General features: G+C 33.4%; 2 protein-coding genes across 4 annotated transcripts in view; one reads left to right on the top strand and one right to left on the bottom strand.

Moving 5' to 3' along the window:
* Positions 1–16,792, top strand: part of LOC142221273 (fatty acyl-CoA reductase 1) — a 90,123-nt gene that overhangs the window by 45,074 nt on the left and 28,257 nt on the right. The window contains exon 3 of the mRNA XM_075290929.1: positions 12,085–12,366. Coding sequence (XP_075147044.1) covers positions 12,085–12,366 — 282 coding nt within the window. The remainder of the gene's footprint in view (positions 1–12,084; positions 12,367–16,792) is intronic.
* On the bottom strand, positions 2,358–6,880 carry LOC142221275 (short-chain specific acyl-CoA dehydrogenase, mitochondrial-like). 3 transcript variants are annotated; one of them, XM_075290933.1, is made up of 4 exons: positions 6,696–6,880; positions 4,564–4,794; positions 4,393–4,500; positions 2,358–3,472 (listed from the first exon to the last, which is right to left on the bottom strand). In XM_075290933.1, the coding sequence occupies exons 1-4, from the start codon at positions 6,730–6,732 to the stop codon at positions 2,607–2,609; spliced, it is 1,242 nt and encodes a 413-aa protein (XP_075147048.1). In that variant the 5' UTR covers positions 6,733–6,880; the 3' UTR covers positions 2,358–2,606. The 3 variants fall into 3 exon arrangements, with proteins under 3 accessions (XP_075147048.1, XP_075147049.1, XP_075147050.1); XM_075290934.1 differs by lacking the exon at positions 6,696–6,880 and adding an exon at positions 6,099–6,230; XM_075290935.1 differs by lacking the exon at positions 6,696–6,880 and adding an exon at positions 4,884–4,906.

Below are 16,792 nucleotides of genomic sequence, written 5' to 3'. Positions count from 1 at the left end.
TTAAAGACGTTGGTTATAGGACAATATTTAAAGAAACACCAATTTCAGAAAACGGACATTAGTTACACAATCGGATTCAATCACAAAGTTAACACTAATTTTTTTCATGTACATTTGATGAGATGTGACTTTTCTTGTATATTTTCATCTGTTGAATTCGACAGTTTTTGAGATATCCCGTTATTTTTAATTTGTTGCTCTTTTTTTCGCTAAAAAAATCATACCTCGAGTTAGAAATGTCAGATTATATATTTGTTTATACTTTAATGAAAGGTATTGAGATGACGAACAATCGTGTATAATTGGATCTGTAATAAGTTCAGAGGTTCAAAAAAATATCGATGAATAAAGGACAAATTTTCAAAAAAAAAAATATGTTTTACAGTGACCCTTTCCCGCCGGAGAAGTACAATGTTTGATTAAAAAGTTGAATGTACCAATTAATTTTACCCTGTGTCACGCTGTGGAACAGGGTATTATAAGTTAGGTTAGGTTATGTGGCAGCCCGATGTATCAGGCTCACTAAGACTATTCAGTCCATTGTGATACCACAGTGGTGAACTTCTCTCTTATCACTGAGTGCTGCCCGATTCCATGTTAAGCTCAATGACAAGAGACCTCCTTTTTATAGCCGAGTCCGAACGGCGTTCCACATTCCAGTGAAACCACTTAGAGAAGCTTTGAAACCCTCAGAAATGTCACCAGCATTACTGAGGTGGGATAATCCACCGCTGAAAAACTTTGTTCGGTCGTAGCAGGAATCGAACCCACGACCTTGTGTATGCAAGGCGGGCATGCTAACCATTGCACCACGGTGGCTCCTATTATAAGTTAGTGCATATGTCTGCAACACCCAGAAGGAGACGAGATAGACACATGGTATCTTTGGCACAATATGCTCAGGGTGGGCTCCTGAGTCGATATTGCCATGTCCGTCTGTCCGTCCGTCTGTCTGTGAACACATTTTTGTGATCAAAGTCTAGGCCGCAGTTTAAATCCAATCGCCTTCAAATTTGGCACTATTTCCTGTTTTGGGTCAGAATAGAACCCTATTGATTTTGGATCGGTTCAGATTTAGATATAGCTCCCATATATATCTCTAGCCCGGTATGCACTTATATGGACCCAGAAGCTAGAGTTTTACCCTGATTTGCTTGAACTTTTGCACAAACATAACACATGGTCGTATAGTCAAGTATTCAAAATTTGAAATTTTGCACCAGGAAAATAATAAGTACTATAGTCAGGTGTGCCAAATTTGATTGAAATCGTTTCAGATTTAGATATAGCTCCCATATATATCTTTCGCCCGATATAGACTTATATGGCCCCAGAAGCCAGAGTTTTAGCCCAATTTGGTTGAAATTTTGCACTAGGAGTACAATTAGTAGTGTAGTCAAGTGTGCTAAATTTGATTGAAATCGGTTTATATTTAGATATAGCTCCCGTATATATCGTTCGCCCGATTTTCCGTCATATGACCACAGAGTTCAAATTTGTAGTCCGATTTACGTGAAATTTTGCACAGGGAGTAGAATTAAAATACTAAGTATGCATGTCAATGAAATCGGTTCAGATTCCTATATAGCTTCCATATATATGCTTTTCCGATTTGGACAAAAATGACCAAAATACCAACATTTTCCTTATAAAATCGCCACTGCTAAGTCGAAATCTTGTAAAAGTGACTTAAATTTTCCTTTATTCTAATACATATCTATCGACCGATAAATCATAAATACACTTTTGCGAAGTTGCCTCAAAATTGGTTCAGATTAAAATGTTTCCCATATTTTTTTTACTAACAGTGACGGATTTGATATAGTATCGAAATGTGGACATACAAAGTGGTGCAGGTTGTAATATAGTCGGGCCCGCCCGACTTTAGACTTTCCTTGTTTTTTAATTAAAAAAGTTTTCAGCTTCAATCAAACTTTTGGAAATATTATAGTTCTGTTTTTTCTATGTTGGATTTGGAATTCATTTTGCACCTGTTCAACTTTTTAAAAAATCTAGACTTTTGCAAAAGCTCACACTGTTCATGCAAAGCTGAAAGTGTGTACATATGTATACACGTAGCTCACAAAATGGGCATTTTAAAAGCCATTTTTAGATAACATTTCAAAATTTTCTACACCCAGAAAAAAGTTAACCCACTATGGAAAAATGTAGGTTTATTTTAGAAAATTTTACCTGCTGGGGCATAGCACCCCCAGGACCCCAGGCTACGCTAATGACTTTGGGTATAATTTTAAAATAAATAAAATTTACGAATTGTTGTTCACTAGACACTGGCAATCGATTTCTCGCTTTTAGCCTCACTATCGCCAGAAGGAAAATAATACTAGTTAAAAGTGTTACATGACTTAGAATTAATTTATTATAATTTTTTAAAGAATTATAACATTAAGGCTTAATAGTATATTTTAAACTCTTAACGACTGCGTAATATATCTATATAGTATAACATTGTTTTCTTTTTTACAAATAAGAAACTTATATCTAAGAAAATAATTGTTTAAATATACTCAATTTAAAATTGGAGCGAAAATAAGAAATGCTTTTTAGCTAATAGTAATCACAACTTAATAAAAAAAAGATTCCTCTTAAGCTGCATATTCCTTTAGAATAGCTCCAGCTGTAACCAAACGTTGAATTTCGGATGTGCCTTCGTAAATTTCTGTAATACGAGCATCCCTATAATAACGTTCTGCAGGCATATCACTAACATAACCCATACCACCCAAAACTTGTATGCATTGGTGACTGCACCAAGTCGCTGCTTCGGATGCTGCTAATTTTGCCATTGCTGCTTCCTTGGTATAGGGTTTTTCGTTATCCTTAAGCCAGGCTGCGCGCCATGTCAGCAAACGTGCCGATTCCAATTTTACTGCCATATCGGCGATTTTTTCCTGTATAGCTTGTAATTTGGAAATTGGTTTACCAAATGCCATTCTCTTCTGGGAATAGTCAACAGCTAATTCAAGCGATGCTTGTGCTATCCCAAGTGCTTGGCTTGCAATGCCTATGCGACCTGAATCTAACGTTTTCATGGCAATCTTGAAACCATAACCAGGCTTTCCCAATATGTTCTCCTTTGGTACAATACAATCTTCGAATATTAATTGACATGTTGAAGAGCCGCGTATACCTAATTTATCTTCCTTTTTTCCCAAAGAAAATCCTTTTGTTTCTTTCGGTACAATGAAAGCTGATATGCCTTTATGTTTAAGTGATTTATCGGTGGTGGCAAATACGACAGCGGCTTTTGCTTCGTAGCCATTTGTTATCCAAGCCTTAGTACCATTTAATATATAGTGATCTCCTTTATCTACAGCATTGGTGGAGGCAGCGCCCGCATCGGAGCCATTCCCTGGTTCGGATAAGCCAAAACAACCCACAATATCGCCAGTAGTATATGGAGTGATGTACTCGCTTTTCTGCTTATCGTTTCCAAATGCCAATATAGGACCTAAGTACATGGTATTATATGACAAATATAATATATTGAATAGTTTTTTTAAATATACAGTATATCTTTATAACGACCTCCAAGGGACCGATAAATTTCGTCATTATATTCGGACAGCGCTATAAACAACTTTAAAGTAATATTAATAACGGCTATAGCACCTTATATTTTTCTTTAATTCAATTCAATTTTGCTCGTTTTAAAAAATAACGGTTATATTTTTTAGTGCTTCAGCTGCGTTCAAAGCGAAGAAAAATGCGAATTTATTGTATTTTATGGTCGTTAAAAGACGAGTAGTCATAATCAGAGACGTTATAATCAAACATAAAAACAACATTTAGTGTTTTAAACCAATGATTGTTGTCGTTATATGAGGTCGTTATAACTAATATACTACAATTTGGCAAAAAAATCGTTTGCATTTTAGCGGTATTTGTTACACAAACTATACTCCACAAACAGGAATAGGCAGTTCAAAAACTACAGTAGAATACAGGAATTTTGTCTTGTACAATACAAGGCATTGGCAAAAATAATAAGTGTGTGTGTATTTTTAATTCAGTACTTGTTTCAGTTATTATAATAAAATAATTCGAACGACTGTAATTATTTAAGTTATGGCAAGACTAAAAAACGATAGTACTCAAATAGATATAATTCAGAATATATCAAAAATTAGCAGCTATCCTACTCAATATCATATCGATTACATGACGAATCAAAAATATCTCTTTTTGAGAACCATAATATTTGAGGTTCAAAATTCCCAAAACTTAAAGCACGTAAGAATCGGCATTGAATTCTCTAGTCGTAATGATCTCGGAATTCAAAACATGGAAACACTTGAGGGCTGTACAAGTTTTTGTTCTCTATTTATGTTAGGGAGCAATTTTATGTTATGCAACTAATTTTATTTGTACCTAAGTATAAAGAGTTATTAACGGACATAATAACTCCAGCAGAGGCACATCCACGTGATATTTCCTCCATAGCGATAGCATACGCTAAATAATCTAAGCCGGTACCACCTAAAGAATAAACATTTTAGTGTAAGTCATTGATATAGACGTTATATTCCAGATAATACATACCCAAATCTTCAGGAACTGATACAGCCATTAATCCTAATTCACCCATCTTTCTAATCTGTTCTTCTGGATATAAGTGTTCTTTATCAAATTTGGATGCATTAGGCACTAATTCAGCATTGGCAAAATCTCGGCAAGTTTTTTGTAACATTTGGTGAGTCTCAGGCAGTGCCGATAGGCAGGCAATATTCCTCTTCGTGATTAACGGTTTCGTTAAAGAACATATTTTAAGTCCTTTGGTAATGATTATTACATGTAAAGAAATAAGAATTTCGAAGAAAATTAGATCATATAAAATAATGGAGTAAATAAAATTCCAATACCATCTGGGATTATAATATGGTGTTTTGGAACATATTTTTAAAAACTCAGGTTTTTCTATTTCCAAAATAATTCGCTTAATTATTCAGGTATTTAAAGATGCTCATGCAATTTTTCTAAAATTTATTTTATTACAATGTATTAAGTGGCAATTTCGATTCTAATAAGAGTGTAACATTTTCACCGACTATGTCATTGCTTTTGGATTTAGATCCATATCACAGAAGAAAATAATCGAGAAGATTCAGGTACTTTTTCTATTGTTTATCAGAATGTCATAGGACTGAATACGAAATTGTCGAGGCTGTATATTGATAGTTTTGTTTTTGAGTTTCCGGTTTTGGTTATGACTGAGACTTGGCTCAGGCCATCATTATATAATTCTGAGATTATTTGTGGTCGTTACTTGGTGTTCAGGAAGGATCGTATGGGTAGGATTGGTGGTGGAGCACTAATTGGTGTCCTTGGCACCTTCCCCTCTGAGCGAATTGTTCTGGACGATGTTGATGATATCGAATTCCTTGCGGTAAAGGTAGATGTTCTGGGATTTAGGTTATTCGTCACATGCTCATATATTCCTCCTGCTTCGGAATATTCTCTCTATGAGCGTCATTTTGTGGCAATAAGTAGTATTATGTCTGCAATGAGTGATTCGGACAGGATCGTAGTTTTGAGCGATTTTAATTTGCCTATGGTGTCTTGGCTTAGCTTGCCTGATACGGAGGCGTTAACTCCACTGACTACTTCTGGTGGTTCGGTATGGGTAACGACTTTTTTGAATCTTTTTCTCGATGGTGGTTTGGGTCAGATCAATGGAGTTTTGAATGTCTTTGGGAAGATTCTTGATTTGGTCTTTGATTGCGATCCTTATAATTTTGATTTGTCCAGATGTGATCCTGTTTCTTATCCCGAGGATAGGTATCACCCTGCTTTCTCTTTTTCCCGATTGGATGTTGCTCATGGGTCTCAAATGGTTGCTGCTCGGGATAAGGTATTTTCACTATATTTTAAGAAGACGAATTTCGATGTGATGAATTTGTAGGTGTGATCGGCTTCCGATATCGATGTGGCTGTTGATAATTTCTAATTCCTCAGTGTCTCAAAATTCATTGGGAAATTAGAAAGAGCTTGCTTTTGAATAACATTGCACCCTTTATGGTACTAGACGCAAGTTCACAACTTTAAAAATAATAATAATATTTGTTTAGTTTAATTACGCTTTCAAAGTAATAGTACTGTAACGGTTCCTATGCGACAGAAAAATAGTACTAAATCACGGTACTGGCCAGGATGAAAAGGTGTCGACAAACGACGACGTTTAATAGTATTCTGGTGTAGAAAAAAGCCTGATAGACGCTGGTACATCAGCAGAATATAGCAGAATCGCAACTTCTAGACATCATTATGTTCGATGTGTATGTATAAATGGAAGAATTTATATATTTTTATTCAAATGAATAAACATGTAAACAATCTAGTTTCACTTGACCACAATGATTCTTTTACGAATATCTTGAAAGGCACTTTCTAAGGGTTTAAGGGGATATCATTGGCATCGTTCTAAATTGAGATCTAGATATTTTATACGACTGTTTTCGAAGTGATGGACTGACTTCATTTTCAATCTCTATCGTATGGACATTTAATGTAATGAAAGTGGACTCTGAACTGTAGCCAATCTCAATTTCAAAAAAAAAAAAAAGACAGCTAGCAACTGGCTTACATTTTCAATTAATGCATCCACTATCGTTGAACATTTAATGTAATGAAAGTGGACTTTGAACTTTACTCAATATCCCTTTATATATACTTACCACATAATTTTGTGGGACATCTCAATACTTTAAACATTTTTTTTATTTTATACACTGCAATATGCTAATAAAATGAATTTATAATTCTAAAACCAATTTTTCTATGGCCTGAAACTAAGATTACTAAGAGTTATTTCAGATCAATAATAACACCGGCAAATAACAAACAAAAACAAAACTGATAATAAGAAATCGACATCATTTATTGAATACGCGATAACAATATTCAACTAATCGATGAGAGTAGTGAGCAATGTTAATCGTTCTCGATAACTACACGTGGCGACACGTAGTAAATAAAATATGTACCATCCCAATAAACCCAAACATTTGCAAAATACTAAATTTCAACAATTTTTCAAACATGTTTTCAAAGGATTAAGGTAATATTCAAGTTAAGAAATTGTTGAGAAAATCGTAATCTCAAAACAAGTATATACGGCCGTAAGTTCGGCCAGGCCGAATCTTATGTGCCCTCCACCATTGTATAGGAACTTCTACTAAAGACGGTCATCCACAATTAAATTACTTGGGTTGCGGCCGATGGCATGTAGGGATGCCAGATTTTGAAGAGGAAAAAAGAGCACAATCAGCTTATAAAAAGAGCACATACGAAAAAAAAGAGCACACTTTTTCAAATAAAAGAAAAACATTTAATTCCAATTTATTGAAATATAATTCATTTAAACATAACAAAAAGTTCATACCATAAACATAAATAACCCACTTTCAACTCAAGCTTATTTTCTTACAATACTTTGCAAGTCATTTTTTGGTGTTTTCGTGAAAAGCCTTATTTGTTTACATTTAGAACAGAGTACAAAGTGAAGAAGCAACATCGGCGTGCTTTTTACGACTCTGATATATAAAGTAAAACTCTATTTAATTAGAAAATAACGGCTAGGAAAATCTCTTAGTGTGACATTTACGTATTTTTAATTTACTTTTACCATTTATTGGATCGATTTGGATTAATATTCGTTGTGATGCATAAAAAGATCACAAAAAGAGCACTTAACTAAAAATAGAGCACTTTTGCGTGCTGTTTTGGCCTGTCGTGTTTTAAGAGCACATTTTGTATAAAAGAACACATGTGCTCTTTAAAAGAGCACGCCTGGCATCCCTAATGGCATGACATCTTAAAACTTCTTAACATCATCTTCTAAATGGTAAGTTAGTCCATGCGGGATATATAGTAGACAAAAGAAAGGTAGATTAAATACGTATATATTCAGTTCTTGACCGGTATATATAGGGAAGAAATAATTATGAACCGATATGAACTTTTGTGCTGTAATCATAGAGCCAGAATTAAAATATGGGGGTCGCTTTATATGTGGGCTATATACAATTATAGGGCTATTTTCTGTTAGCACTGGATACCCTAAGCCGTGAAGGACTAAAAGAAAACAGAGTACTCGTTTATCCAGGACATCTCCAAAAATATGGAACACTGTCATCAGCTCTTTAAAAACAATCGCTGAAAAGAAGTGAAATCTTGCATGTTTAATGTATGAAAATGACACGAAATTGTCGTGACTCACGCGTGAGTCTCGCTCATGTCAACGGCGTGAGTGTGCTTGAGCGTGATTAACAAGCCAAAATGTCGTGCGTGAGCGTGAGTCACGGAAACAATATCTTCGTGAGTGTGTGTGAGTAACGAATTACGCTCACGAAAATAACCCCGCTCTCCAAGAAAAAACGCAATTTTAGTGACACCTAGGATGTTAAGATTTTAATAACGCTCTCGATTTTAATTGTGCTCATGATTTCAGACACGTCCCTCAGGTAAATTACTCATAAAATTATTCGTTAGTCACGACATATTTCGTGAGTCACGATATTTTTCGTGAGTCACGATATTTTCGTGAGTCACGATATTTTTCGTGAGTCACGACATTTTCGTGCGTGAGTACAAGTTTTCTTTTCGTGGGTGTGCGTGAGACCTACCAACCAATATCGTGCGTGATATTTCCGTCGTGAGTGTGCATGAGCGTGAGTAAAATATTACTCACGTGCATACCTCTAGTATGAAATGGTCCAATTAGTAATAAATATTTACTGCTGGATTATTTATGACAATGTACTACACAATAAATTGCTATTGTGAATCGAAGAAGCGTCACTTTATCAAAATACAATCTGGCAAAATCAGCGCGACTTGCACTGATGAGATGTTCTGGATAGAATTCCAGTGCAACGATGTTTTGGATAGCCCATACAAATGTTGCACCCAGTGCTAACAGAAAACAGCCCTTATGAATACGAGTCTACCAAAAATGGCAGTTTTTTTTACTGTTTGGTAGAATTCTTGATGTTTTGGAAGATTTTGCAAAATATTCCTCTCCAACCATGAAATGCTTCATAAATTTTCAATAGAAATAACATTTTGACAAAATTTTCTAAAGAAATAAAATTCTGACAAAATTTTCTATACAAAAAAAATTTGGCAAAATTTTCTGTAGAAATAAATTATTGACAAAATTTTGTATAGAAATTATATTTTGACAAAATGTCCAAAAGACATAAAATGTATATTATAAATAAAATTTTGGTAGATTATTTTTGGCTCGAGTGGCAATCGTGATTTTTCTGTGATTGGGGATCGGTTTGTTTGGGGGCTATATATAATATAGATCGATACGGACCAATTTTGGCATGGTTGTTATCGGCAATACACTAGCGAAATGTACCAAATTTCAACTGGATCAGATGAATTTTGCTCCTCCAAGAGGCTCCGGAGGTCAAATTTGGGGATCGGTTTATATAAGGGCTATATAATTATGGACCGATATGGACCAATTCCACGTACCAAATTTCAACCGGATCGAATGAAATTTGTTTCTCTTAGAGGCTCCGCAAGCCAAATCTGAAGATCGGTTTATATGGGGGCTATATATAATTATGGACCGATGTGGACCAATGTTTGCATGTCAAGTCGATAGCTTGTTTCGTTAGGAAGTTAGCGTGATTTCAACAGACGGACGAACACGACCCAGAATATATATACTTTATGGGGTCTTAGAGCAATATTTCGATGTGTTACAATCGGAATGACAAAGTCAATATATACCCCCCATCCTATGGTGGAGGGTATAAAAATATATGAAGACGAATATATCGAGACTTGTCAAATTATGACCTGCCAGCATTTCAAAGTTCCGTTAGGAACTTCGTTAGGAAGTTAGCGTGATTTCAACAGACGGACGAACACGACTCAGAATATATATACTTTATGGGGTCTTAGAGCAATATTTCGATGTGTTACAATCGGAATGACAACGTCAATATATACCCCCCATCCTATGGTGGAGGGTATAAAAATATATGAAGACGAATATATCGAGACTTGTCAAATTATGCCCTGCCAGCATTTCAAAGTCCCATTTCATCTTCATCGCTACCACAGACTCGTATAGGGTTGCCAGATGGACTGGAATGGGCTGGACTTTCCAGATTTTCTATGTCATGCCCAACTACAAGCTATTCAATAATATGTTCAGCTAAATATACTTTTGAAATAATATTTCAATCGAAAAGACTATACGTTTAGTTATTTGTCTTTTTCATTCCTAAAGGCCGGTACTCTGTTCGGTTTTCGCGTTGAAACTCCATACAAAACCAAAAAATGCGAAAAACTTGCGAAATTTTTCCATTTGTGGTACTATGTTTTTTTCGAGTTGAAAACTGACGTTTATAACAATGCGCCATCTGCAATGTGAATTAAGAAATAATTTATTTATAAAAACTATTTGTGTGGGTTTATAACGCAAACACGGATCATATTTTTGTTCCGAACATATACAAAGGATCAAAGGAGTAGCAGATCAATTGCCCAAGGTAAAATAAAATGTTAATTTTGTAAAAGCAAGCAGCAACCACCAACTTAATTCCATATCGCTCACTAATAAATAGCGCTCCCTGTTACCTAAATAAACATAGCTTTCTATGTGCGACATAATGGTTTCTATAAAATTTTTTCGCAAGAATGAACATAGTACCGGCCTTAATAAGGTGCTTTTTGAGTGTTAATTACTTTTAACCAGCACTCGAGAGAGAGCGTAGTAACTCAAAATTTTGAAATTTTCACGTTTCATTAAAAAAAGATACACACTGTAAAATTGTCCCATTTTGTACTATTCTTTCATTTTCTTGTCTTCAGAGTTAATACTTTTTTATTATATTTTTTGTCTCTACTGAAAAATAAAGAATTTAGAGTTACTACCCTTTTGTTTAATAGGTGCCATATGTACTATCTATAAGAACTGAATTAAAGCTATTTTGCCTTTTTCTGTAAATTTAGTTTGTAAGAAAAGGTTGAATTAAAAATATGTTCTCATTTTTTTAATTTAATTAAATTTACTTTATTTTATTTATGTTTATGAAATGAATGAATTATAAAAGTTTTGTTGTGTTTTTATTATTTATTTACATATTTTAATAAATAGTTTTATTGGGTATCCAAATTCGAAATCCAGATTTTTTTTAAGTCCAGCCAACTTTATCCAAAATTCCAGACTATAGGCCATTTGAATCTGGCAACCCTAACTGAAACATGTAACTTGCTACTTGTAACTCAACATCCTTTCATTAATGCAAAAAATTATGGTAGATGTGTGACGGCGCTTTTGCGAGGAGTTTTGGATATCGTATACGACTGTTTTCAACGTGATGGGGATTCTCAGAAGCGGCGTCAAATGCAAAAAATGTTGACGGGGAAACCCACGTCACTGCTAACCCCATTTCTAACTGAAAGTCAAAATTCAAGAGATTTTGTTTTCGACAAAATTAATCGAAATCTATCATACACTTCAATACTTATCTATCTTTACTTTTTCATCCAAACTAATAAATAATTAATTAGAATGTTATGCTTTGTTCGTAGCACAAACATTTGAATTGACGTTTCGACGCTTCGTGTTCAATGAGTTTGGTAAGGCGTTCTGTTATGGTGCCGACAAACTCAGGTTCAACCTCCGATTGGAGCGAAACAGTTTTTCAAATTGTAAAAACTAGATAATTAGAATATTAAAGTGTAATTACAAACTATTGCTAAAAATAAAAAGTAAATTGGTAAAAACAATCGTTTTTAGTTTTTTTCTTTTTCATTTTTTTATTCAAATGAACTCCCATGGCACAACTTCTAAAGCAAAGGATCCGAAAACGATGTACTTCCCATGTAAAATTCATTGGAAATGATCCAAGTTTGCATTACTTCCGGATCAAAAGTTGGGGATCCAAAATACTTTTTGATTTTTATCGAGAGGCAGTTTAAAATAAAAGACAAATTTGACACCAGTAACGTGGACCGGCGTCATCCAGTTAATATATATCATTCGAGAAACTTTGTGTAAATAATGATAATATTACTATTTATAAACTTTTGCAGATTTTCCAAAGGATTTTGGAATGCCAACCCGATACACCAAAAAAAATTCATGTTATTGCTGGTGATGTTTTGGAAGATAATCTTGGCATCAGCGTCAGAGATAGAGATTGTCTGGTAAGAAATGTGGACGTGATATTCCATTGCGCTGCCAACGTACGCTTTGATCAACCTTTGCGTCCTATGGTTCAAATGAATGTGATCGGTACACTAAAAGTACTAAATTTAGCATCGGAACTACAAAATCTAAAAGTATTTGTGCACGTTTCAACAACATTTTGTCAGGTGAGTATATGTGGCTATTCGGCCATCCTTTCATTACGTGTTTATGTTATAGGCACTTCTCATTTCCATTTTGTAATTTATTGTCGTTTTTCTTTCTGAAATTATAAATAAAATCTCTAAATTATTTGATATATAACGTGTTGATTTGCAAATAGGGTTTTCTTTTTCCCGGACTTTTTGCATTCCCGGGAAAGCGGGAATTTTTTTCGAATTTCCCGGGATCCCGGTAAAAGGGAAACCTGCTTTGATGTGGAATACATTTAGACATTTGAAAAAATTAGAAATAGCCTAAAGCTACGGTTATAAGGCTTTTTAATCAAATTCGGAAGACTAATTCAGTTAAAAAAAGTGCTGATTTTTTTTACTTTTTTAATTAAAAATGTATTTCAAACAATCATTTGTTAATCCAAATAAAAACTCTAAGCCAATCTAACTAAGTAATTAAAAATAGTTACCTTTTTTAATTAATAAATTAATTGCGTTTTGCAATCAACATCAATTAAATTTTTAATTGAATCAATTAAAAAATTAATTGAATTTTGCTGAAAAAATCAATTAATTTTTTAATCAAGAATTTTTTCTATGCCCAATTAAAACTGTGATTGATACTATCATTTTCGTGATTGAAGACATTTCAATTAAAAAATTAATTGGATCAATTAATTTGGTGATTGAATCAGAGAAAAAATTTTTTGTGTGTAACAATATATATTATGTTGTTCTCTTACATTAGCCATAAATCATACTAAAATACGAAATATTTTGTAATACAAAACGTTTTGACAATGGTTAAGGCAGTCTCTTTCGGTATAATTTTCGGAAGAACACTATTAATATAGTGGGATTTTTTGTAACACTAAAAAACTGTTTGGAAATGAAAGAAACTTATTTCGATTTCACCATCGTTAAACGGGGTCAATAAATGCACATGTTCAGCCAATATTCCCAAAAGGGAAACACTACCATGCAATACGACATTCACATTACACTTCCAAAATCCACTTTAACTAGATTTCAGTTGTCGTATGCCCTATAAATAAGGGCTTTAAACCCCAATTTTAAAATATTTCAAGCCTAATGTGTATTGGTATAAATTTGAAATTAAAGTAACTATATTAAAAAAGGTTGGAATTTTCTTATTTCATAAAAAATATCCTTGCAATAATTATGAAATTTAAGGTAAAATGTCCCGTTGTTTTTAAAGGTTTACTCAGTCTACCAGTCTATCGGAATGTCGGTTTACAGAAATATGACAATCATAAATTAGGAAGTGCAAACTTCTTTTTGACAATTGGGAGCCCGTTGGATTCTGGATTAGAACCCACGACTATGTATGCTCCACAAGGCAACTACTACGACTTGGTACCATAGTTATTCACATTACGCTTCCAAAATCCACTCTAACTAGATTTCAACTCTCATTTGCCATATAAAACCCTCTATTATGCATAAAATATTGTAAAGAAAATTTCCCGGGAATTCCAACACTTCATTCCCGGGAAAGCGGGAACAAAAAATTGGCAATTTCACGGAAATATATGCCGAAAATAAAATAAAAACGAGGTATAACATAAAAAAGAATTTTTTAGAAAAATATTTGATAAACAAAAATGGCCGCTGGTAAGATTTGAACCTGTGTTTCTTATTTTTTCGTTCATACTAATAAAGAACATCTCGAGAAGCAGTCAGAATGTTATGCCTTGAATTGACGTTTCGTCGCTTTGTGTTCAATGGCGTTTGTGCACAGAAAAAAATTTCAGGAAAATTTTTCCAATTAAAATTTTAATTGAGTTTTAAAAAATATTCAATTAAAAATTTAATTGAATCTACAAATTTTTTAATTGAAATAAAAATCAATCACACAAATTAATAGTATCAATTAAATTTTTAATTGGATCAATTAATTTTTTAATTGACTGTCAATTAATTTTTTAATTGATACTATCATTTCTGTGATTGAAGACATTTCAATTAAAAAATTAATTGGATCAATTAATTTCGTGATTGAATCAGAAAAAAAATTTTTGTGTGTGGCTGAGTGTGTTAAGGCGTCCTGTTGTGGTGCCAACATACCCAGATTCAACACCTAGTCGGAGCGAAAAAGTTTTTCAAATTGTAAAATTTGGATAATAGGAAAATAACGGTGTAATAAAAATTATGGTGGAAAAAAGTGAAATTGGTTGAAATTTTTTTTTCGCTTTTTATATCATTCATCATTCAAATTCAGGGCACAACTTCTAAAGCAATGCAAAGCATCCAAAAAGGGAGTACTTTTTTGAAAGCACTTTGTTTGCTGGGTACTTTATTTATCTGCCCAAATCTTAAGTTGGCTGATTTTATAAATGAATTTAATGATCCATTCACTTATATCAAGTATAGGTAGTTAGATCGAATGAGAAAGCGAGAAAGAAAGTTCGTGTAAATGATGTTAAATTGTCTGTTTTAAATTAAGCTATTTTAAAAAAGTAACCACGAAAATTTCAACGCTTTTGTTGGGTATCAATGAAGTAGGGTTGGGAGATAAAGCGTATTTTTATATATAAGAAAATTACATGTACATGTTTATGGGAGCTTTATCAGAATCTGAACAGAAAAAAGTCATGAACGCCGTGGTCATTTCAAAACGATCCGTTGATAAAAGTGAATCAACACACATGGAAAAAATACTCCGGAACAAAATTTTAGACAAGTTTATGTTGCAATAAGCTGGCAAAGCATATTTTGTTGTTTTATGGAATGTTTTAATAAAGTGAGAGTAATAAAGAGATTTTAAAAAGGCTTCAGAAATACGAGAGACTTTTTTCGATATGCAACTTTTTTGTGCGACCTTTTTTTAAAAAAGCTACTTTTTCCAAATTTCCAACGGTAACACTGCGTACAGAGTTAGTATGCCACTAATATTGAGTCCATTACACAGTGAAATACGAAAGTACTTGATGAAAGGAGAAAAGTAATTTCTGGATTCTGCTAGATTGATTGCCGTTCGTATTTTATGAGCCTCTAAAGTTCCTTCGCCAAATTCGGTTTTTAGCACTTTTTTGCTATTTTCGCACAGCTCGAACAATGCTGTGAATTTTACGCCCTTAAAGCTAATAGAATCAATTAAATTTGTTGAAAAACCATGCCCCAGAAAGGTTTTATATTTATTAGAATTTATCTCATTAATCAAAGTTGTAAATTTGAGCATTCAAAGATAATTTATTTTGCTCTAAACTGATATTTAATGTTTCACGTTTCGTTAAACTTTTGTATAAAATATAAGTTTAAGTTTTAAATTTGTAGTGAAATTGTAAAACCTTTGTTAAAATCCAAATGTTCATTATTTTGATTTTAGTAATTTAATAATTGGGGTTTTTTCCCGGGAATTTGCTATTTTTCCGCTCCCGCTTTCCCGGGAATGAAGTGCGGGAATTCCAGGGAAAATTTCTTTACAATATTTTATATATAATATAGGGTTTTATATGTCACATGACAGTTGAAATCTAGTTAATGAGGATTTTTGAAGTGTAATGTGAATGACTACGGTCCAAGCAGTAGTAGTTGCCTTGTGGGAACCGTTTTTTTATATGTTTTTTGATATGTTTTGTGATATGTTTTTTTGTTTTGGAACCGTTTTTTTTTGTTTTGGAACCGTTTTTTTGTTTTGGAACCGTTTTTTTTGTTTTGGAACCGTTTTTTTGTTTTGGAACCGTTTTTTTGTTTTGGAACCGTTTTTTTGATATGTTCTAGCCCAGATTCTAACGGGCTCCCAATCGTTAAAAAGATGATTGCGCTTCCCAATTTATGATTGTCATATTTCTGTAAACCGACATTCTGATAAACTGATTAAACCTTTATAAACAAAGGGACAATTTAACTTATGTGACACACTTTTGCAATTGCATAATTTCATAATTATTACAAGGATGTTTTTATGAAATATGAAAATTCTAACCTTGATTAAGACAGTTTCTTTCACTTCAAATTTATACCTCATTCACATGAGTCGCAAAATCTATCAAAAGTGGATTTTAAATCCCTTATTTATAAGGTAAATGACAGTTGATATCTAGTTAAAGTGGATTTTGGAAGTGTAATGTGAATGAGGTATTACATGATAGTGAAATCGAAATAAGTTTCATTTCCAAATAGTTTTTTAATGTTACAAAAATTCCACTATATTAATAGTGTTCTTCCGAAAACTATACCGAAAGAAACCATAGTAAAATTTTTTTGTATTACAAAATATTTTGTATTTTAGTATGATTTATGGCTCATGTAGGTTAGGTTAGGTTAGGTGGCAGCCCGATGTATCAGGCTCACATAGACTATTCAGTCCATTGTGATACCACATTGGTGAACTTCTCTCTTATCACTGAGTGCTGCCCGATTCCATGTTAAGCTCAATGACAAGGGACCTCCTTTTTATAGCCGAGGCCGAACGGCG

The sequence above is a fragment of the Haematobia irritans genome, chromosome 1, assembly GCF_050003625.1.
Source record: "Haematobia irritans isolate KBUSLIRL chromosome 1, ASM5000362v1, whole genome shotgun sequence".
Classification (NCBI taxonomy): domain Eukaryota; kingdom Metazoa; phylum Arthropoda; class Insecta; order Diptera; family Muscidae; genus Haematobia; species Haematobia irritans.
Note: the sequence above shows the minus strand (reverse complement) of the source record. Positions and strands in the feature narration are given on the sequence as shown.

What these genes read in the sequence shown, in the direction of transcription:
- LOC142221275 (XM_075290933.1), bottom strand. Translation starts at nt 6,732, where the DNA reads ATGTTTAAAGTATTGAGATGTCCCACAAAATTATGTG. An exon ending in ATGTCCCACAAAATTATGTG is followed by an intron (nt 4,795 to 6,695) that starts GTAAGTATATAT and finishes TCATTACCAAAG; the next exon opens with GACTTAAAATATGTTCTTTA. An exon ending in TAATAACTCTTTATACTTAG is followed by an intron (nt 3,473 to 4,392) that starts GTACAAATAAAA and finishes CCATGTACTTAG; the next exon opens with GTCCTATATTGGCATTTGGA.